This window comes from Brachyhypopomus gauderio, chromosome 14 (assembly GCF_052324685.1).
Source record: "Brachyhypopomus gauderio isolate BG-103 chromosome 14, BGAUD_0.2, whole genome shotgun sequence".
NCBI lineage: Eukaryota > Metazoa > Chordata > Actinopteri > Gymnotiformes > Hypopomidae > Brachyhypopomus > Brachyhypopomus gauderio.
This window is the reverse complement of record NC_135224.1, coordinates 19758812-19781702: the sequence shown is the minus strand read 5'-3', so window position 1 is coordinate 19781702 and position 22891 is coordinate 19758812. Positions and strand designations below refer to the sequence as shown.

General features: G+C 49.9%; 1 protein-coding gene across 1 annotated transcript in view; it reads right to left on the bottom strand.

The window, feature by feature from the left end:
- The window catches only part of b4galt2 (UDP-Gal:betaGlcNAc beta 1,4- galactosyltransferase, polypeptide 2), an 87968-nt gene that overhangs the window by 38504 nt on the left and 26573 nt on the right, over nucleotides 1-22891 (bottom strand). The window contains exon 3 of the mRNA XM_076973575.1: nucleotides 14745-14980. Within this exon, the coding sequence (XP_076829690.1) occupies nucleotides 14745-14980 (236 nt within the window). The remainder of the gene's footprint in view (nucleotides 1-14744; nucleotides 14981-22891) is intronic.

Sequence of the window (22891 nt, the reverse complement as noted above, 5' to 3'; positions counted from 1 at the left end):
GTTCACGCGCCGTAATCCACCCCTGGCACCAGTGTGGCCGCCGGTCTTGGCCCAGCGGTGGAAAGAGGAGGAGTAATACGATTGGCTGGGAAGACCAATTAATCAGCATGACAACAGGTGATGCCTTTAAGCTACAGTCGTATGACTCTGGGGCAGGTAGGAGGTTTTAATACCTGAAGATGTTGTTCTATGTCTGTTGTCATCAGGACACAGAGCAGTAGGTAAGCCTGTGGTGGCCTGACCACAAGACAAAAGTATTTCCATGCTATTTCTATAATGCTACGTTCAAATTATTTGTACTTTAACTGGTTTTAATTGAGAAATCTGCCCTTTTAAATGGAAGAGTTCTCTCTGCCTAAATGATAGATTATACTCCATGTAGCAGGATGGGTCCCTGAAGAGTCATCTGATCTCACTGTATCTTAACAGTACACATACCCAGATCCATTATATTCCACCCTTCTCTCTCTCTCTCTCTCTCTCTCTCTCTCTCTCTCTCTCTCTCTCTGTCTCTGTCTCTGTCTCTGTCTCTGTCTCTCTCCCTCCCTCCCTCCCTCCCTCCAGCTGGTTGGTATGCTCTCTTTAAGTTTGTTTGCTGGTTCCTGTCTCCGAGGCCACGTGCACACGTCTGTTTACGTATGAAGTGAGAGGATAGCTCACGTTGGTGAACCAATCACAGCAGTAGTCACGTCAGCTGCCTTTCTGTGTGCATAAATCACAGTCTATAAAAAAACAGACAAAAAAGAAAACAGTACAAGTCAATTTTTTTTGACTGTGTGCTCAGTATTCTGTGCTGTGTCGGTCTCATTTGGGGAGAAGTGTGTAGAAGAGTGTCAGATTGTCCTAGCTGTACAGAACGAGTCGGAACAAAGTGCCCTTGAGGGGCACAATATCCAGTAGCGGCTCGATCGATCGGGTCTGGTTCCACAAACACAAGATCTTCTGTGTGTCCCAGCTGACAGTGAGAGAGGCTCTCACATCACAGCACAGGAGCAGAAAAAGAGCAGTATGAAACCAACAAAGGTGCAAACTGACCTCTACTGACCTTTACGTAGCCAATGCATTAAGTACCGGATCGATCCGTATGGGAGAGGAGCCATCACGGCCCAACACGGCCTAACACGGCCTTCCACGCCCGGTCGACACGCCGGCGCCTTGACAGTCCCTGACTTCCTTTGGAGAAGCCACAATGAGGGAATGTGGCCAGGGGCTTCATGGGGCTTTAGGAGAGAAAGGGAAGGCACAGCGGGATTGGAGCCTTCTTACGAAGCGCATTAGCCAATCCCAGTGCTGACGCGCACAGCTCTGGGGGACCACTGGTGAGCTGTGGATACTGTGTTCTCTTACTGGTCTTCCCTGCATCACAACGGCCACCGACCCTGTTGTCCCTCAGCCCACCTCCACTCCACAACCCTCCCCTCCCCTCTCCTCCCCTCCACAAGTCCCCTCCTCCACTCTCCTCCCCTCCCCTCTCCTCCACTCCCCAACGCTCCCCTCCTCCACTCTCCTCCCCTCCCCTCTCCTCCACTCCACAACCCTCCCCTCCTCCCCTCTCCTCCCCTCCACAACAGTCCCCTCCTCCACTCTCCTCTCCTCCCCTCCCCTCCTCTCCACAACGCTCCTCTCCTCCCCTCCCCAGCTCCCTTCCCTGCTCAATGAGAGTGAACTCTTGCCTCCGCAACCTGATCGAACGCAGCACAAAAGACATTGTGTGACTGCCGTGACATTTCGACCCCTCGCTGAAAAATGCTCCACAGATCTGAGAGACACTCAGTGATTTAACAACGGAGATGAACACACTGGGAGGAACGCACCAGCCCACCAGCTCCATGAAGAGGGAGGTGCTACTGCCACCAGGGCTGCTTATTTTTACCCAACATGTCCGGAGTTTACACCAACTTACCAAGAGCAAATATTAATAATAACAAGCCAAAATCCAGCCTACAGCTCACACTGCTCACTCTCACACTGCAGAAGCCACACCTCCAGCTCACACTGCTCACTCTCACACTGCAGAAGCCACACCTCCAGGGTTTACAGGAACATAAATCAAGGTATCCAGGAACCCTCTGGACTACAGCTGAAACACAGTCACTGACCTAACACTACACAGGAGTAACACTACACAGGAGTAACACTACACAGGAGTAACACTACACAGGAGAAACACTACACAGGAGAAACACTACACAGGCGTAACACTAAACAGGCGTAACACTAAACAGGCGTAACACTACACAGGAGAAACACTACACAGGAGAAACACTACACAGGTCTAACACTACACAGGTCTAACACTACACAGGTCTAACACTACACAGGTCTAACACTACACAGGAGAAACACTACACAGGAGAAACACTACACAGGCGAAACACTACACAGGCGAAACACTACACAGGCGAAACACTACACAGGCGAAACACTACACAGGCGAAACACTACACAGGAGTAACACTACACAGGCGAAACACTACACAGGAGAAACACTACACAGGCGTAACACTACACAGGAGAAACACTAAACAGGTGTAACACTACACAGGAGAAACACTACACAGGAGAAACACTACACAGGAGAAACACTACACAGGTGTAACAATACACAGGTATAACAATACACAGGTGTAACACTACACAGGCGTAACACTACACAGGCGTAACACTACACAGGCGTAACACCATACTAGCGCAACACTACACAGGTGTATCAGTACATGGGTATTCCACGGTAGTGGTATTCCACGGGTATTCCATTACACGGGTATTCCACAAAGTATTTCACTTTATTACAGTTTATTTGAATTATTAGTAAGGATTATTAACAAGGGTAACTACATAACTGCACTACACATCTACACAACTGGACAACACAACTGCACAAGAGAAAGAGAAGGCTATGTGTCCTGGGAGGGTGTGGATGTGCTGGAAGGCCGTGTGTTCTGGAGGGTGTGTGTGTGTGTGTGTATGTTGTGTGTGTGTGTGTGTGTGTGTGTGTGTGTGTGTGTGTGTGTGTGTGTGTGTGTGTGTGTGTGTGTGTGTTGGAAGGCTGTACGTCCTGGGAGGGTGTGTGTGTGTGTGTGTGTGTGTACGTGTTGGAAGGCTGTGTGTCCTGGGAGGGTGTGTGTGTGTGTGTGTGTGTGTGTGTGTGTGTGTGTGTGTGTGTGTGTGTGTGTGTGTGTACGTGTTGGAAGGCTGTGTGTCCTGGGTGACAGCAGGTCACTCCCACCACGCTCAGCAATCTGTCCATACGCACTCTGCTCGGCCACCTCCAAACAGCACCACACGGACACTTCTCTCCCACGCTCCTCCAGGGCTGGACAATACCAGATTAACCTGCTACTGCAATATACAGCAGTAGTACTGCACTCAACAGTGGAACCAAACTGAGCATGACTGCACCTTCACGGGCATTATACCATTATACTGTCAATACATTAAAAACCATCACGCATTAAAAGTCTCAGATATCTATTTTTCAACCTTGTTTAATTGCAATGAGCAATGACATTTCTACTCTGTGTGTGTGTGTGTGTATCAGAGAAAGGTACAGGGGATGCAGTCATTATTAAGCAGAGCGTAGAGCCTCCAGCTCTGGAGTGTGTCTCTGTCAGTTCTCATTTGAGTGTGTCTCTGTCAGTTCTCATTTGAGTGTGTCTCTGTCAGTTCTCAGTTGAGTGTGTGTCTGTTAGTAGTTGAGTGTGTCTCTGTTAGTTCTCAGTTGAGTGTGTGTCTGTCAGTATTCAGTTGAGTGTGTGTCTGTCTGTTGAGTGTGTGTCTGTCAGTTCTCACTTGAGTGTGTATCTGTCAGTTCTCACTTGAGTGTGTGTCTGTCAGTACTCAGTTGAGAGTGTGTCTGTCAGTACTCAGTTGAGAGTGTGTCTGTCAGTACTCAGTTGAGTGTGTGTCTGTCAGTACTCAGTTGAGTGTGTGTCTGTCAGTTCTCACTTGAGTGTGTATCTGTCAGTTCTCACTTGAGTGTGTATCTGTCAGTACTCAGTTGAGAGTGTGTCTGTCAGTACTCAGTTGAGAGTGTGTCTGTCAGTACTCAGTTGAGAGTGTGTCTGTCTGTTGAGTGTGTGTCTGTCAGTTCTCGGTTGAGTGTGTCTCTGTCAGTACTCGGTTGAGTGTGTATCTGTCAGTACTCGGTTGAGTGTGTATCTGTCAGTACTCGGTTGAGTGTGTGTCTGTCAGTACTCGGTTGAGTGTGTGTCTGTCAGTACTCGGTTGAGAGTGTGTCTGTCAGTACTCGGTTGAGAGTGTGTCTGTCAGTACTCGGTTGAGAGTGTGTCTGTCAGTACTCGGTTGAGAGTGTGTCTGTCAGTACTCGGTTGAGTGTGTGTCTGTCAGTACTCGGTTGAGTGTGTGTCTGTCAGTACTCGGTTGAGTGTGTGTCTGTCAGTTCTCGGTTGAGTGTGTCTGTCAGTTCTCGGTTGAGTGTGTCTGTCAGTTCTCGGTTGAGTGTGTCTGTCAGTTCTCGGTTGAGTGTGTCTGTCAGTAGTCAGTTGTCACTTGAGTGTGTCTGTCAGTTGTCACTTGAGTGTGTCTGTCAGTTCTCGGTTGAGTGTGTCTGTCAGTTCTCGGTTGAGTGTGTCTGTCAGTTCTCGGTTGAGTGTGTCTGTCAGTTCTCGGTTGAGTGTGTCTGTCAGTTCTCGGTTGAGTGTGTCTGTCAGTTCTCGGTTGAGTGTGTCTGTCAGTTCTCGGTTGAGTGTGTCTGTCAGTTCTCGGTTGAGTGTGTCTGTCAGTTCTCGGTTGAGTGTCTCTGTCAGTTCTCAGTTGAGTGTCTCTGTCAGTTCTCAGTTGAGTGTGTCTCTGTCAGTTCTCAGTTGAGTGTGTCTCTGTCAGTTCTCAGTTGAGTGTGTCTCTGTCAGTTCTCAGTTGAGTGTGTGTCTGTCAGTATTCAGTTGAGTGTGTGTCTGTCTGTTGAGTGTGTGTCTGTCAGTTCTCACTTGAGTGTGTATCTGTCAGTTCTCACTTGAGTGTGTGTCTGTCAGTACTCAGTTGAGAGTGTGTCTGTCAGTACTCAGTTGAGTGTGTGTCTGTCAGTACTCAGTTGAGTGTGTGTCTGTCAGTACTCAGTTGAGTGTGTGTCTGTCAGTTCTCACTTGAGTGTGTGTCTGTCAGTTCTCACTTGAGAGTGTGTCTGTCAGTACTCAGTTGAGAGTGTGTCTGTCAGTACTCAGTTGAGAGTGTGTCTGTCTGTTGAGTGTGTGTCTGTCAGTTCTCGGTTGAGTGTGTCTCTGTCAGTACTCGGTTGAGTGTGTATCTGTCAGTACTCGGTTGAGTGTGTGTCTGTCAGTACTCGGTTGAGTGTGTGTCTGTCAGTACTCGGTTGAGAGTGTGTCTGTCAGTACTCGGTTGAGAGTGTGTCTGTCAGTACTCGGTTGAGTGTGTGTCTGTCAGTACTCGGTTGAGTGTGTGTCTGTCAGTACTCGGTTGAGTGTGTGTCTGTCAGTACTCGGTTGAGTGTGTGTCTGTCAGTTCTCGGTTGAGTGTGTGTCTGTCAGTTCTCGGTTGAGTGTGTGTCTGTCAGTTCTCGGTTGAGTGTGTCTGTCAGTTCTCGGTTGAGTGTGTCTGTCAGTTCTCGGTTGAGTGTGTCTGTCAGTTCTCGGTTGAGTGTGTCTGTCAGTTCTCGGTTGAGTGTGTCTGTCAGTACTCGGTTGAGAGTGTGTCTGTCAGTAGTCAGTTGTCACTTGAGTGTGTCTGTCAGTTGTCACTTGAGTGTGTCTGTCAGTTCTCGGTTGAGTGTGTCTGTCAGTTCTCGGTTGAGTGTGTCTGTCAGTTCTCGGTTGAGTGTGTCTGTCAGTTCTCGGTTGAGTGTGTCTGTCAGTTCTCGGTTGAGTGTGTCTGTCAGTTCTCAGTTGAGTGTCTCTGTCAGTTCTCAGTTGAGTGTGTCTCTGTCAGTTCTCAGTTGAGTGTGTCTCTGTCAGTTCTCAGTTGAGTGTGTCTCTGTCAGTTCTCAGTTGAGTGTGTCTCTGTCAGTTCTCAGTTGAGTGTGTCTCTGTCAGTTCTCAGTTGAGTGTGTCTCTGTCAGTTCTCAGTTGAGTGTGTGTCTGTCAGTATTCAGTTGAGTGTGTGTCTGTCTGTTGAGTGTGTGTCTGTCAGTTCTCACTTGAGTGTGTGTCTGTCAGTTCTCACTTGAGTGTGTGTCTGTCAGTACTCAGTTGAGAGTGTGTCTGTCAGTACTCAGTTGAGAGTGTGTCTGTCAGTACTCAGTTGAGAGTGTGTCTGTCAGTACTCAGTTGAGTGTGTGTCTGTCAGTACTCAGTTGAGTGTGTGTCTGTCAGTTCTCACTTGAGTGTGTCTGTCAGTTCTCGGTTGAGTGTGTCTGTCAGTTCTCGGTTGAGTGTGTCTGTCAGTTCTCGGTTGAGTGTGTCTGTCAGTTCTCGGTTGAGTGTGTCTGTCAGTTCTCGGTTGAGTGTGTCTGTCAGTACTCAGTTGAGAGTGTGTCTGTCAGTAGTCAGTTGTCACTTGAGTGTGTCTGTCAGTTGTCACTTGAGTGTGTCTGTCAGTTCTCGGTTGAGTGTGTCTGTCAGTTCTCGGTTGAGTGTGTCTGTCAGTTCTCGGTTGAGTGTGTCTGTCAGTTCTCGGTTGAGTGTGTCTGTCAGTTCTCGGTTGAGTGTGTCTGTCAGTTCTCGGTTGAGTGTGTCTGTCAGTTCTCGGTTGAGTGTGTCTGTCAGTTCTCGGTTGAGTGTCTCTGTCAGTTCTCGGTTGAGTGTCTCTGTCAGTTCTCAGTTGAGTGTGTCTCTGTCAGTTCTCAGTTGAGTGTGTCTCTGTCAGTTCTCAGTTGAGTGTGTCTCTGTCAGTTCTCAGTTGAGTGTGTCTCTGTCAGTTCTCAGTTGAGTGTGTGTCTGTCAGTATTCAGTTGAGTGTGTGTCTGTCTGTTGAGTGTGTGTCTGTCAGTTCTCACTTGAGTGTGTATCTGTCAGTTCTCACTTGAGAGTGTGTCTGTCAGTACTCAGTTGAGAGTGTGTCTGTCAGTACTCAGTTGAGAGTGTGTCTGTCAGTACTCAGTTGAGTGTGTCTCTGTCAGTTCTCAGTTGAGTGTGTCTGTCAGTTCTCAGTTGAGTGTGTCTCTGTCAGTTCTCAGTTGAGTGTGTCTCTGTCAGTTCTCAGTTGAGTGTGTCTCTGTCAGTTCTCAGTTGAGTGTGTCTCAGTTGAGTGTGTGTCTGTCAGTTCTCAAAGTGTGTTCTGCTTTAGCTGCTGTGCCGGGAGCTTCTCACATCAAGGTCGCCCTCTACAAGACACACAGATCAGGGGAGCAAACCAGCGGAGAAATCTCACTGCAAACCTGTTTGAGTTTATCATGCGGTTGTGGTCTCAGCTGGGGATGTAACATACACGCACACACACACACTCCAGATGGCCTGCTAAATGGGTTTGAGGCAGAGAATGGTGCTCCTCCTGACACACGCCCTCTCTCTCCTCCGGCAGGACACCATCTTGTAAATGAGAAGACTGTTTCCTGTTGTCTTCCCTAGTGGAGCCTGTTTGTTGTTTACTGCTCCCGCCTGTCTCACCGTGGAGACCACTGTGACCATGGAGACCACGGTTACCATATGACCTGCCAACCTGTCCCTCACATCTGATCACTCTGTGTCTGATCGCTCTGAGTCTGATTTCTCCGAGTCTGATTTCTCTGAGTCTGATCATTCTGCATCTGATCACTCTGTGTGCTCTCGGACACCCATGCTAGTCAAAGAGCAGTGTGAGGAGACAGAACAGCTGAAACGTGTGGTGGGATTTCAGGAGAGTTATCAAAGTCTTCTCTGTATGAAGACAGAGATGTTTAAAGGTTTATTACAAGTAATAGTGACGGAAGGAAGGAAAGGAAAACAAGCTGTCCTGATGTCTCCCATAATCCACCTCTCCTGATGACTATCAGCAGGTCCTGCAGACCAGTCTCTCTGTTCACACTGTATGGCTCCCCATCACACATCAGTATGAACAGGGATGTGTACTCCTCAGCGTCCTGTAGGCATGTCTGACCTGGCCGTCACGTGGCCGTGGCGATGACGTGGCCGTGGTGATGATGTGTGCTCCCTTCACCTGGTTCACCTCGGAGGAACACAGCCTCTACCAGCCAGGACCAACACACTGCTGCTCTGTCAACCACAACACAGTGTTTCCTTACAAAGAACAGGTGTGCTGTCTTAAATGTGAGGTGCTGAGAGTGCTCTATGAGTGAGGAGGACTGACCTCGGGGCAGCTGGGGTGCTCTGTGAGTGAGGGGGACTGACCTCGGGGCAGTTGGGGTGCTCTGTGAGTGAGGGGGACTGACCCCGGGGCAGCTGGGGTGCTTCCACTGGACTGCAGGCCTTCCTCAACCAGAGCGCCATGCCACTGCTCGACCCAGGGGTTGACACACAGACTGACCCCTCTCTGAGGAGTGACCGCTCTCTGGGGAGTGACCGCTCTCTAATCTCATTACAGCATCTCTCTGACACACACACACACGCTACAGCAGACGTCTGTCCGGACACGCTGAGTTTGCGCTCTCTGGCGCACCAAATCCAACTGCCAGCGTTGCGGCCGTCTTGAGCGCTAAACTCAATCACGCTTCCATAATTCGATTTGCTTGAGGATAACGGCCGACTTACATTTGATTCGCACGGCGGCTGCATCAAAATGAGATGGCCGATTCCATTTTGGTGGTACAACATGTTTAGGCAATACCACCGCCTGTAAAGTGAAGGACCACACACACACACACACACGCACACGCACACTGACCCATGCACCTAAAACAGTAGACTGTCCAACGTGGCTAATCAATTGATTACTCATGTATCCACTGAGGCTGTCTTACGACGACCATTTAATACTGTTTCTTCTTCCTTTTAAATTAACCAAGGTCACCTAAAAACCTACAAGACCTACACCCACACCTAAAAACCTACAAGACCTACACCTAGAAACCTACAAGACCTACACCCTAAAAACCTACAAGACCTACACCCTAAGAACCTACAATATCTACGCCCACACCTAAAAACCTACAAGACCTACACCCTAAAAACCTACAAGACCTACACCCTAAGAACCTACAATATCTACGCCCACACCTAAAAACCTACAAGACCTACACCCTAAAAACCTACAAGACCTACACCCACACCTAAAAACCTACAAGACCTACACCTAGAACCTTACAAGACCTACACCCTAAAAACCTACAAGACCTACACCCTAAAAACCTACAAGATCTACACCCACACCTAAAAACCTACAAGACCTACATCCTAAAAACCTACAAGACCTACACCCACACCTAAGAACCTACAAGACCTACACCCTAAAAACCTACAAGACCTACACCCTAAAAACCTACAAGATCTACGCCCACACCTAAAAACCTACACCCACACCTAAGAACCTACAAGACCTACACCTAAAAACCTACCAGACCTACACCCACACCTAAGAACCTACAAGACCTACGCCCACATCTGAAATCCTTCACCGGGATAATTTCGATTTGTGCTGACCAAAGAGAACATTGCATGAATATGCTTGGTCAACACATGAATATGCGTGGTCAACACATGAATATGCTAAGTCAGTTCATTATACACAGAATGCTACAGCTCGCAAACCTGGAACACTGCGGGACTCCACGTCATGCTTCAGCACCAACCAAACGGACAGGACGGGACCGATGAAGTGGAACCCAAAGGCGCGGGATCTGCATCTAGGCAAATACATTTATCCGTCTAGGGATACACATTTATCTGTCTAGACGCTGTCTGTGTATGCACCAGAAGAGCCAGACATACGTACTGGGTCATGTTAAGTTCACACACCATGAAGTCTCAACAACAACTGTGGTTTCCTTACAAAACACTGTGGAATGTCAAATCATTTGCTGTGAGATTTGCTGTGTGTTAAGAAGGAAACATACTTCTATAAGCAAGAAAAATCAGGCAAACACCAAATACCCAGCACAACCAGTGCTTAAAGCATTAGCTTTGTATCATGGGGTTGCAATGGGGTCGGAAGGCGGGACTGGAGGGTGGGGGCGGGGCGAGGGCCGGGGCTGGAAGGCGTGGCACAGAGGAGACATGGACCCCACTGCCCTCCCTAAAGGGGGCGCTGTGGCTGTTTTCCAGCCTGCCAGGGCCTTCATTTCCCCAGCGGCATCTTTATCTGCTGTAGACCTGGGAGAGGTTTGCCGTTATGACCTCTGCCTTAGCACTGCCTAACGGGCCTCTGGGGATGGACTGGCCAGATCTCTCTCCCAGGGTAGAACGTAGCAGAATGTGGCTTTTCCACGTCAGAACACAAGCACGTTGGACAACAGAGCCAGGAGGAGGACTCGGCAGGAGACACCGGAGCTGTGTGTTCGAGCCACAGAGCTGCCAGCCCCCTGAGGAGGGGATGATTTCCCTCACCCCTGACCCCTGACCCCTGCTACTGTGAGGCCGTGAGCCCCTATGAGCTGTTTATACACGGCCACAGGAATCATCATCTTCCCCTTACCCCCTACTCCCTACTCCCTAACCCCTACCCCCTACCGTCAGCCCGAGGCACACGGCCTACGCTTAAAATCATTTATCACTCTAGTGAACAGCAAAGTGTTCCTGTCTGTCATGCAAGAGAGAGGGATTTAGTATAGAGAGAGAGAGAGAGAGAGAGAGAGAGAAACAAAGAGAGAGAGCAGAATGTAAAGAGGGAGACGGAGGATGAGGAGAGAGAGAGTGAGAGGCAGAGGGAGAGCTTCAGAAAAGAGAGATATGAGAGATTCACATGGAGGATGTGAGGACACAGTCCCCCACCCTGATGCCAGCCTGTTTTTGCACAAACACTTTCAGTTGTTTGGCGTCTCCCAGACCTCATCATTTTCAAACCACGCAGTCTTCAGAGCAGGAGAACCACTCGGCTGTGAGCTACATGGTCTAATGCTGCTAGAGGATCTGAGGGTTTCTATGAAATTCACGTGGACACACACGCACAAATACACACATACACAGCAGGCGTCAGAGTTGAGCCGGCGGACGCTGCCACCGAAGGACGTGATCGTTACAGACGTCCGCTGGGTCCTAACTCCTGTCAGATCATGACCTGCTGGGCCACAGGTCCACAAAGCTTCTTCCTCCACGGTGACCAATGCAGAGTGAAGCAGCACATCAAAGCTCGTCACACGGCCAATGAAAAACTGTCCTGACAGTGAAACAGAGGTGAGGGTGGGCTCCTCCAGAACAGGGGCAGTACAGGGACAATACAGGGACAATACAGGGACAGTACAGCACTGTCAGCCACAGGCTCTTCAATCTCATGCTGCCTCAGTAACTCAGAACTCCTGGTCCAGCTGTGGGACACCCACGTCAGTCCAAGAACTGAGGAGACATGGGTGTGTGCATGAGTCTGCTTCTGTGTGTGTGTGTGTGTGTGAGCACATTTGATGTAAGGGACTGGGCAGGTCTCCACAGTGCAGGTGATTAAGTCGAGACAGGGCACATACTGGAGGGACGGACACTAGTAATCACAGCTCATTAACCATCAGGGACAGGTTGAGTGCTCAGGAGAGCACACACACACACACACACACACACACACACACACACACAAACACACACACACACATTCAGGGCTTCGTGATAATTTCCGGCGGAAAAGAGAGGCAGAGGGGTAGAGAGGTAGAGGAGTAGAGAGGTAGAACGATAGAGAGGAATAGGGTGGGGAGGTAGAGGAGTAGAGGGGTAGAGAGGTAGAGGGTTAGAGGGGTAGAGAGGTAGAGAAGTAGAGGGGTAGAGAGGTAGAGGGTTAGAGGGGTAGAGGGGCAGAAGGGTAGAGAGGTAGAGGGTTAGAGGGGTAGAGAAGTAGAGGGGTAGAGAGGTAGAGGGGTAGAGAGGTAGAGAGGTAGAGGGGTAGAGAGGTAGAGGGTTAGAGGGGTAGAGAGGTAGAGAAGTAGAGGGGTAGAGGGGTAGAGAGGTAGAGAGGTAGAGAAGTAGAGGGGTAGAGAGGTAGAGGGTTAGAGGGTTAGAGGGGTAGAGAAGTAGAGGGGTAGAGAGGTAGAGAAGTAGAGGGGTAGAGGGGTAGAGAGGCAGAAGGGTAGAGAGGTAGAGAGGTAGAGGGTTAGAGGGGTAAAGAAGTAGAGGGATAGAGAGGTAGAGGGTTAGAGGGGTAGAGAGGCAGAAGGGTAGAGAGGTAGAGGGTTAGAGGGGTAGAGAGGCAGAAGGGTAGAGAGGTAGAGAGGTAGAGGGGTAGAGAGGTAGAGAAGTAGAGGGGTAGAGAGGTAGAGGGTTAGAGGGGTAGAGAGGCAGAAGGGTAGAGAGGTAGAGAGGTAGAGGGTTAGAGGGGTAAAGAAGTAGAGGGGTAGAGAGGTAGAGGGTTAGAGGGGTAGAGAGGCAGAAGGGTAGAGAGGTAGAGGGTTAGAGGGGTAGAGAGGCAGAAGGGTAGAGAGGTAGAGAGGTAGAGAAGTAGAGGGGTAGAGAGGTAGAGAGGTAGAGAGGTAGAGGGGTAGAGAGGTAGAGGGTTAGAGGGTTAGAGGGGTAGAGAGGCAGAAGGGTAGAGAGGTAGAGAGGTAGAGGGGTAGAGAGGCAGAAGGGTAGAGAGGTAGAGGGTTAGAGGGGTAGAGAGGCAGAAGGGTAGAGAGGTAGAGAGGTAGAGGGTTAGAGGGGTAGAGAGGTAGAGGGGTAGAGAGGTAGAGGGTTAGAGGGGTAGAGAGGCAGAAGGGTAGAGAGGTAGAGAGGTAGAGGGTTAGAGGGGTAGAGAGGCAGAAGGGTAGAGAGGTAGAGAGGTAGAGGGTTAGAGGGGTAGAGAGGTAGAGAAGTAGAGGGGTAGAGAGGTAGAGGGTTAGAGGGGTAGAGAGGCAGAAGGGTAGAGAGGTAGAGAGGTAGAGGGTTAGAGGGGTAAAGAAGTAGAGGGGTAGAGAGGTAGAGGGTTAGAGGGGTAGAGAGGCAGAAGGGTAGAGAGGTAGAGAGGTAGAGGGTTAGAGAGGTAGAGAGGTAGAGGGTTAGAGGGGTAGAGAGGCAGAGGGGTAGAGAGGCAGAAGGGTAGAGAGGTAGAGAGGTAGAGGGGTAGAGAGGTAGAGGGGTAGAGAGGTAGAGGGTTAGAGGGGTAGAGAGGTAGAGAAGTAGAGGGGTAGAGGGGTAGAGAGGTAGAGAGGTAGAGAAGTAGAGGGGTAGAGAGGTAGAGGGTTAGAGGGTTAGAGGGGTAGAGAAGTAGAGGGGTAGAGAGGTAGAGAAGTAGAGGGGTAGAGAGGTAGAGGGGTAGAGGGGTAGAGAGGCAGAAGGGTAGAGAGGTAGAGAGGTAGAGGGTTAGAGGGGTAAAGAAGTAGAGGGATAGAGAGGTAGAGGGTTAGAGGGGTAGAGAGGCAGAAGGGTAGAGAGGTAGAGGGTTAGAGGGGTAGAGAGGCAGAAGGGTAGAGAGGTAGAGAGGTAGAGGGGTAGAGAGGTAGAGAAGTAGAGGGGTAGAGAGGTAGAGGGTTAGAGGGGTAGAGAGGCAGAAGGGTAGAGAGGTAGAGAGGTAGAGGGTTAGAGGGGTAAAGAAGTAGAGGGGTAGAGAGGTAGAGGGTTAGAGGGGTAGAGAGGCAGAAGGGTAGAGAGGTAGAGAGGTAGAGGGTTAGAGGGGTAGAGAGGCAGAAGGGTAGAGAGGTAGAGAGGTAGAGAAGTAGAGGGGTAGAGAGGTAGAGAGGTAGAGAGGTAGAGGGGTAGAGAGGTAGAGGGTTAGAGGGTTAGAGGGGTAGAGAGGCAGAAGGGTAGAGAGGTAGAGAGGTAGAGGGGTAGAGAGGCAGAAGGGTAGAGAGGTAGAGGGTTAGAGGGGTAGAGAGGCAGAAGGGTAGAGAGGTAGAGAGGTAGAGGGTTAGAGGGGTAGAGAGGTAGAGGGGTAGAGAGGTAGAGGGTTAGAGGGGTAGAGAGGCAGAAGGGTAGAGAGGTAGAGAGGTAGAGGGTTAGAGGGGTAGAGAGGCAGAAGGGTAGAGAGGTAGAGAGGTAGAGGGTTAGAGGGGTAGAGAGGTAGAGAAGTAGAGGGGTAGAGAGGTAGAGGGTTAGAGGGGTAGAGAGGCAGAAGGGTAGAGAGGTAGAGAGGTAGAGGGTTAGAGGGGTAAAGAAGTAGAGGGGTAGAGAGGTAGAGGGTTAGAGGGGTAGAGAGGCAGAAGGGTAGAGAGGTAGAGAGGTAGAGGGTTAGAGAGGTAGAGAGGTAGAGGGTTAGAGGGGTAGAGAGGCAGAGGGGTAGAGAGGCAGAAGGGTAGAGAGGTAGAGAGGTAGAGGGGTAGAGAGGTAGAGAAGTAGAGGGGTAGAGAGGTAGAGAGGTAGAGGGGTAGAGAGGTAGAGGGTTAGAGGGGTAGAGAGGCAGAAGGGTAGAGAGGTAGAGGGTTAGAGGGGTAGAGAGGCAGAAGGGTAGAGAGGTAGAGAGGTAGAGGGTTAGAGGGGTAGAGAGGTAGAGAGGTAGAGGGGTAGAGAGGTAGAGGGTTAGAGGGGTAGAGAGGCAGAAGAGTAGAGAGGTAGAGAGGTAGAGGGTTAGAGGGTTAGAGGGGTAGAGAGGCAGAAGGGTAGAGAGGTAGAGAGGTAGAGGGTTAGAGGGGTAGAGAGGCAGAAGGGTAGAGAGGTAGAGGGTTAGAGGGGTAGAGAAGTAGAGGGGTAGAGAGGTAGAAGGGTAGAGACATAGAGGGGTGGAGGGTTAGAGGGATAAAGAGATCCAGTACCCAGAGCTCCTGGCCATGTTACTCCCCCAAGGTGGAGACCCACGCCAGCTCACCCCGGGGTCCGTCCACCACCACAGCACAAACACGAGGTCACACGCACCTGGTTGATGATGTAGATTCCGTAGTCGATCTTCTGACGTCGCAGGATGGGGTGGAGGTAGTGCAACCAGTACTTCAGGTGGTGTTCGCGGTGCCGGAAGGGGATGATGATGGCCACCTTCTGCTTGGGCCGACAGTCAGGGGGCGTGTACCTGCCCCCCTCGGTGACGTTGGGGTTCTCCCTCTGCACCCTCTCCATCGTCATCTGAGAGCTGAATTCGATCAGGAGACGCCCCACTGCGGAGAGAACATTACGAGAACATTACGAGAACACACCCCAGCTAAAAGCTAAGACATGAAACTGCAATTACCACATTAGGCCAGCAATACAGTGTCGTCCGAAATAACTTTAAGTCAAGAAACTACAACAGTAAAACTATGGGTTTTCGAACCACAGCAATAGAGCTTGCAAACCCTGGAGCCAGTCGGATTTCGCTCAGGAGATTCCATTAGCTAGATTTCATTATTTGTTACACTGAATCTCAATAAAAACCTTCCTGGATTTAATAGACGTCAACAAGTACATTAAAAATAATGCAATATATGCAGGCAGCATCATTTTCACCTTCGCCATATGACCAGTAGAGGGCAGTCTTCTCTCCTGTGTCCATGCCACTAGCTTAGCTTTGATCCACACATCTTAAGCAGAGATAACCAATCAATACAGACTGAGCCTCAAGTGTGATCGATTACAGACCTGATTATAGCTTTATGCGTACAACTTACACCACATCCAACCATATCACTGCCTGACCGTGGTCATGAAGCATTAAGAGAACCTTCCGGAAGACACGGCTTCAAACCCAGCTTACAGCAGCATTAGGGAAGAAGTCCTTAGACTGTCGTGGCCACTGGTGTTGTCTAGACACCTTGCGTCTTACCAAAGACTCCAAAGCCTCCACCCACACATGGAGGCGGGCCATCGAGATGAGCCGTAGACATGTATGGCACATGTGCAGGAGTGAATGATCGTGTCTCACTCCCCAGAAGATCAGAACCCTTTACCCCTTACTGCTGCTCTAAGTCAACATGGGTACACAAGACTTTTGAGGAAGTATTTGTAGGCGTCTTGGAGCTGCACGTGAGACGCTGCACGTGAGACGCTGCACGTCTGTGAGCTCTTCGCCTTCTTCATTAACGTGAGCGGCAGAGCAGCCGCAGGAGACGCAACTCAGATCTTCTTTGGTTTCGTTTTTCCCCTTCTTGCTGTCTGGCCCTGAGATAAACTGGCTTCTCCCAGAGGAGGGAGCTGTCACCGGAGATGTTCACCACAACCTCCCCTCCCCCCTTACTGGGTTGTGGGTGGGGCTGTGTGTGTGTGTGTGTGTGTGTGTGTGTGTGTGTGTGTGTGTGGGGGGGGGGGGGGGGGGGGGGGGGGGGGGGGGTGTGGCTGTGGGACTGTTGTGTGCACTTTTTATAAGATGCACCAGACAGCCGCCTAATTATGAGCCTCCCCTGTTCCTGGCAGTTAAGGCGGCCTGGTCCCTGTCTGCTCAAAGGTCCCTTTGAAGTGAATTCTCCATAAAGGCTGGCTGGATCTGGACAGTTTTAATTAGAGGGTTAGGATTTTAAAAAGTTTGTTTAAAAAGTCTCAGAGTGAAGGGAGGTCAAGGGTGAATTAAGGATGTCCTTGATCAGGAATACTCCATCCATCCAGTAGCACTAAGCAAGGAGTGCTGATCTGAGACCAGTCCAGACAGGTTCAGTGGTTAACCCAAACGGTTAAGAAGTGCTGATCTGAGACCAGTCCTGCTAGGTTCAGTGGTTAACCCAAACGGTTAAGAAGTGCTGATCTGAGACCAGTCCTGCTAGGTTCAGTGGTTAACCCAAACGGTTAAGAAGTGCTGATCTGAGACCAGTCCTGCTAGGTTCAGTGGTTAACCCAAACGGTTAAGAAGTGCTGATCTGAGACCAGTCCTGCTAGGTTCAGTGGTTAACCCAAACGGTTAAGAAGTGCTGATCTGAGACCAGTCCTGCTAGGTTCAGTGGTTAACCCAAACGGTTAAGAAGTGCTGATCTGAGACCAGTCCTGCTAGGTTCAGTGGTTAACCCAAACGGTTAAGAAGTGCTGATCTGAGACCAGTCCTGCTAGGTTCAGTGGTTAACCCAAACGGTTAAGAAGTGCTGATCTGAGACCAGTCCTGCTAGGTTCAGTGGTTAACCCAAACGGTTAAGAAGTGCTGATCTGAGACCAGTCCTGCTAGGTTCAGTGGTTAACCCAAACGGTTAAGAAGTGCTGATCTGAGACCAGTCCTGCTAGGTTCAGTGGTTAACCCAAACGGTTAAGAAGTGCTGATCTGAGACCAGTCCTGCTAGGTTCAGTGGTTAACCCAAACGGTTAAGAAGTGCTGATCTGAGACCAGTCCTGCTAGGTTCAGTGGTTAAACCTGGAGCAGTGGTTCTCCTCTAACAGGTACACAGCTCAGATCCAGCCCATCTAGTCTATACAGTCCATGATGTGCTGGTCATCGCATGTGCCACCACACACACACACACACACACACACACACACACACACACACACACACACACACACACACACACACACACACACACACCTGTCACTGACTGCTGTCTGCAGTCCTTCATCTTACAGCTCACACGTGTTGTAAATGTATCAGCCAGCGGGCGTAAACCACGTGGTGACACGCTGGGCCCGGAAACAGCGTCCGCTACTCAAGTGCCCCCACGCCTACGACCTGCCCAGAACCTCCACCACCTCCCTCTGACTGTAATTCCCACCGCCTCTCTGGCCCTGGAGGTAGCGGGTTACACAAAGCACAAAATTAATTAGGAACTGGCAGGAAGCCAGTGGGGAAGAGAGAGAGAGGGGGGAGAGAGAGAAAGAGCAGGAGAGAGAGGGGGGAGAGGGTGGAGAGTGGGAGGGAGAAGGAGAGAGGTAGAGAGGAGAAAGAGTGAGAACGAGGGAGTGAAAGAGAAGTGAGGGAGAAGCCTACTGTGCAGAAGAGTTGTATATCAGTGTACATGAGTGTACATGAGTGTATATGAGTGTATGAGTATATATGAGTGTATATGAGTGTATGAGTATATATGAGTGTACATGAGTGTATATGAGTGTATGAGTATATATGAGTGTACATGAGTGTATGAGTATATATGAGTGTACATGAGTGTATATGAGTGTATGAGTATATATGAGTGTACCTGAGTGTACATGAGTGCATGAATGTATGAGTGTATATGACTGCATGAGTGTATATATATGAGTGTATGAGTGTACCTGAGTGTACATGAGTGTATGAGTATATGAGTGTATGAGTGTACATGACTGTATATTAGCGTACCTGAGTGTATATGAGTGTATATGAGTGTACATGACTGTATATGAGTGTATATGAGTGTACATGACTGTATATTAGCGTACATGAGTGTATATGAGTGTACATGACTGTATATGAGTGTATATGAGTGTACATGACTGTATATTAGCGTACATGACTGTATATGAGTGTACATGACTGTATATGAGTGTATGAGTATATATGAGTGTATGAGTATATATGAGTGTACCTGACTGTATATGAGTGTATATGAGTGTACATGACTGTATATTAGCGTACATGAGTGTATAAGACTGTATATTAGTGTACATGAGTGTATATGACTGTATGAGTGTATATGAGTGCATATGAGTGAGTGTATGAGTGTATATGACTGCATGAGTGCATATATATGAGTGTATGAGTGTATATGAGTGTACATAAGTGCATATGAGTGCGTATGAGTGAATATAAGTGTATAAGTGTATATGAGTGTATATGAGCATATATAAATGTATATAATCAGACAAACCTGATCCAAATTCTGTGCCAACATTAATGCATCACGCGTCTCACTAGGACCCTTCTGTGATTCCAGATGGAGATTAGTAGCATTTGAAAATCTGCTTAACTCAAAGAAGAGGACAAGCCTAATCCAATCAATTCACCCCGCGTTAAGAAGCAGAGTGTGGTGGAGATTTAATCTCACCTGTTCTCCCTCTGGAGTTACGACAACACCATCAGTTTAGCTCCGAGGAACAGAACAACTCTGAGGGCTTAACTGAACAAAAACACTGGGCACTTCTTTGATTTTATGACAAATATTTGTGTTTGATAGGTTAATAGATGCTGGTGTGTCCCAGGAAGGTTCGTGGATCACGTCATGACGGTACAGGTGTAACAGCCAGGAACAGCCAGCACTGCGAGGAGGTCCAACCTCCAGCTGAACACACCCGTGAGGTTTCTCACGAAACACAACATAGCAGCGGCCCTGTTTACATTAGTCAGGAGACACACGTTTCACGCCTGCACAGCAGGGCCGGCTCACCCCTACACACACACACACACACACACACACACACACACACACACACACACACACACACACACACAAACACACACACGCACGCACACGCACGCACACACACGCACACACACGCACGCACACACACGCACGCACGCACACGCTTCAATGAACCCGTGTACACAGAGCACAGAGTGTAAGCAGAGGGATCCAGAAAGAAGAGGAGGATGAGGAGGAGAGAAGATGAAGGACTGCTGGAGCTCCTCACAATGGTGGGGAGAGGAGCTGTGGGAATGAGGGAGGGAGAGAGAGAGGGGGGAGAGAGAGCGAGGGAGAGGGTGAGGGAGCGAAGGAGAGGGACAGAGTGAGAAAGAAAGAGCAAGAGAGGGAGGGAGAGAGAGGGAGGGAGGGAGAGGGGAGGATGAACAAATAGAACAAGAGATGAGGAAGATGAGGAAGGCGGGGGGTAAGTGACGGAAGTGGTGAAGGCTGAAACAGATGGAGAGAGAATAATTTAGCAGGAGAAAGTGGAGAGAAAGATGGACTGTGTGGTGGAGAGAGAGAATGAGAAAGAGCGAAAGAGAGAGAGTGAGATGGAGGAAGAGAGAGAGAGAAACAGAGAGGGGGGGGGCTGTAGGCTGAGCAGTGACTTTTTCTCCTTCTCTGGGTCAGTGAAGCTCGAGTCTGCAACTTATTGCCTCTCAATCTGCCCTACGACCCCAACATAGGCCACGCCCACTAGCCACTAGCTGCTGTCATGGTGTGGCCCAGGTCTCATGCAAGTCTCATGCAAGCCCCGCCCCCAACAATGACCTCTGAGCACACGCAGTCCTCTCCTCAACCAAGAGACGGAGTACACACGGCTGCACACTGAAAATGCGTTTGCTGTGCCCAGCTGAGCAGATAGTGTAGTGGTGGACAGAGCTGCCCCCTGTGACCCCCATGACCCCTGTGACCTCTGTGCATCCATACCCATATCCCCCCCTCCCCCCCCAAGGGCCTGTGTTCAGGAGCCGTGCTGGCCGCCTGTGGCTAGCATTACAGCTGCGCTTCAGAGACCGGGCTAGGTGCGCAGGGATCAGGTTCAGACCTCCTGGCCAGAGGAAGGATGGAAGGACCCAGAGGATCAGGTTATTACCCACAATCCTCTAAAACGTTCTGGCTAAAGAGTGACTCACCTGCTCTGTAGCACAACCAACTCTAAATAGCACAAATCACACTTTAGAAAAAACAAAACACAACACAAAAATATCCAAAGTAGACTCCAAAAATGCATTTTAAAGAGGACAGATGTGATAAAGAACAGAGAAGAAGACCAGGACTACAGACTTTAACCTCAGTCACTCCTGTCAGACTTTGTCTCAAAACAACTTTGCAGAATGCTGGGACTAGGCCCCTCCACTTTGGGCGGAGTTAGCACCACAGGAATGAGCAGGCCCCTCCCCTCTGGGCGGAGATAACGCCACAGGAGGCAACAGTGCACAGGCAACGTGAGAATGCAAAAACAAACAAGACTGTAAACATCCCTCCATACCTGACACAGTGACTCACTCCCATTTAGACAGTGTGGCTGGTGTTCTCCTGAGACTGTGGGGATTACACAGGGAGCAACCGCGCATGTGAGAATGACAGAGAGGAAGAGTGTGAGGAAGAGTGAGAAGGTGCCAAAAGTCTTTGAGAAGACGTGATCTCCGGGTGGGGGGGGGGGGGGGATCACCCAACAGTACTACGACTCAAACCGACCCTGCCAGCTCTTGGGGGGGACCATCATCCCAAACCACCCTGCTGACAGCCTGACGTAGCTGAGGACCTGTGAGCGGAGCTGGAACAGTCCCGGACGTTTGTACGGTGACAGGTTTCCTGCAGTGTGAAGCGAGCTCGTTAGCGCGCAGTACAGCTGGGTGCCTTTCCTGTTATTTTGTCACGCGAGTATTCAAATTCCACTTGACCTTAAAGCCTCAATTAGACGCGGCTGCTAACGCAGACGCTCAATCAATGCTCGAAGTTCCAACCCGGGAAGGCGAGTCGTTTACCATCATCTCTCAGGAAGACGAGCAGGACGAGAGAACGGCGGCTCCGGCCGTTTTATTTACCACCGTCTGTGGCTTTAAACTGTTAAAAAACGGTGACACAGGTGGCGTAAGCACCTGCACTTCAAACCCAGACAAAGCAATCTAACGTGAGCCATACCTTGCGGCCCAATCAAACACGATGAGGGCGCAAACATCAAAAGACAAGCTTTTATAGCCACAGACTACACCGCAAACCACTGGCTAGCTTAAGCCTAGCGAGACCCACAGCTATGGAGCAGCTGCCGCTCTGAATGGCCTGCAGAGATGTGAGGAAGGTTTGATCAGCCTTGGACAAAAGCTCGGAGCAGTGCCGTCCTTCAGGTGCATTCTGGGAATGGATCTGGAAGCAGGCGTTGATTCACACCCGCCCCCGCCCACACACCCGGCCCCCGCCCCCGCCCAGCGGAGGTTTTTCTCAGCGCCTCCTCTCTGAGCTGAGGCGATCCCATGGCCCCCACAGATCAGACGACAGAACCCACTCTTGCCCCGAACCCGGCCACACAAAGACAACAGCTGACGGGGAGTCTGAGGGGAGACAGAAAGGCTCCTTTTGTCTGGGGGTCCAACAGCTGCCCCACCCCCTCTCCCCCGGTCAAACCCAGCCTTTCATGAGGTGCCATGGAAACACGGCCAAAAAATTGAGGGGGCGGGGGGGGGGGTCCCATCTCAGGGTCCCAAGCAGGAGCCGGAAGGATCATCCTTAACTGGACTACTACTCCACACAAACCCCCACAAAGGCTGTCCCACACCTCAGGTGTCTCAACACCCACCTAATATCACACGGCGCCGGTCCAGGTTTCAGCCGTCTGATGACTGACTGAATGCGTGCTCTGTGGAATTCGCCACCCTCCAACACACCGACAGTACCAAGCAAGTGCTCTGATATCTAGACTTTCTGTGCTTGGGTAGTTTGAGGCTATTAAACAATCTAGCCACACTCGCAGGCACTAGCCAGGGGCAAAGCACTGTGAAATTGGGCAGTTCCCTCTGCCTCTGGGTCCTCACTCACTCCTTCAGAAACTCTCCCATCACACGAAAACAAAGTAATGAAGGTCAGGAAGTCTGCAGCAACACAGCTGAGAGGTGGAGCCCCTCTGAACTCCACCTGCACACACCTGCAAGCACGCTGCAGAAACAGCACACGCTACGCCCAGGAACGGACAGTGGAGGAAAGATGACATGTACCTCGGGTACTGGCCATGAATTCCTTTTTGAACAATGAGAGCTACTCTTAATTTTGACAAATCATTAGCCCAGGAGGCGTGGTCTAAGGACAGAGAGGTGGAGCTAGCCCAGGAGGCGTGGTCTAAGGACAAAGAGGTGGAGCTGGCCCAGGAGGCGTGGTCTAAGGACAGATAGGTGGAGCTAGCCCAGGAGGTGTGCACTTTCTACTTTTCTACATGATTTATTGGATTTATTAGGGCTAACCTCGCCTCCTGCAAAACATCTAAATAAAATAACATTTCTGGCACTTTCATTGTTTGTAGTTGGTGTTAGTGCTACATTCATATGATGCTGCTGCCAGAAAAATGGATTTGTTCTGCTCAGGCACGATCGTCATAAAGTACTTTAGCATTGATTATCAGTACTGTTCACATTCATATTTAAAAACAGGTTTAATATTGGCTGTATGATCCTTGAGAAACTTTGTTAACTCTACATTAAGCTCTTCAGTTTCCAGAATCCCAGTGGCCAGACTTGCTTCATTTAGCGTTCGACTACATAACCAATTTTAAAGCTCCAAAGAAACAAGACGATCAATAATTGATTA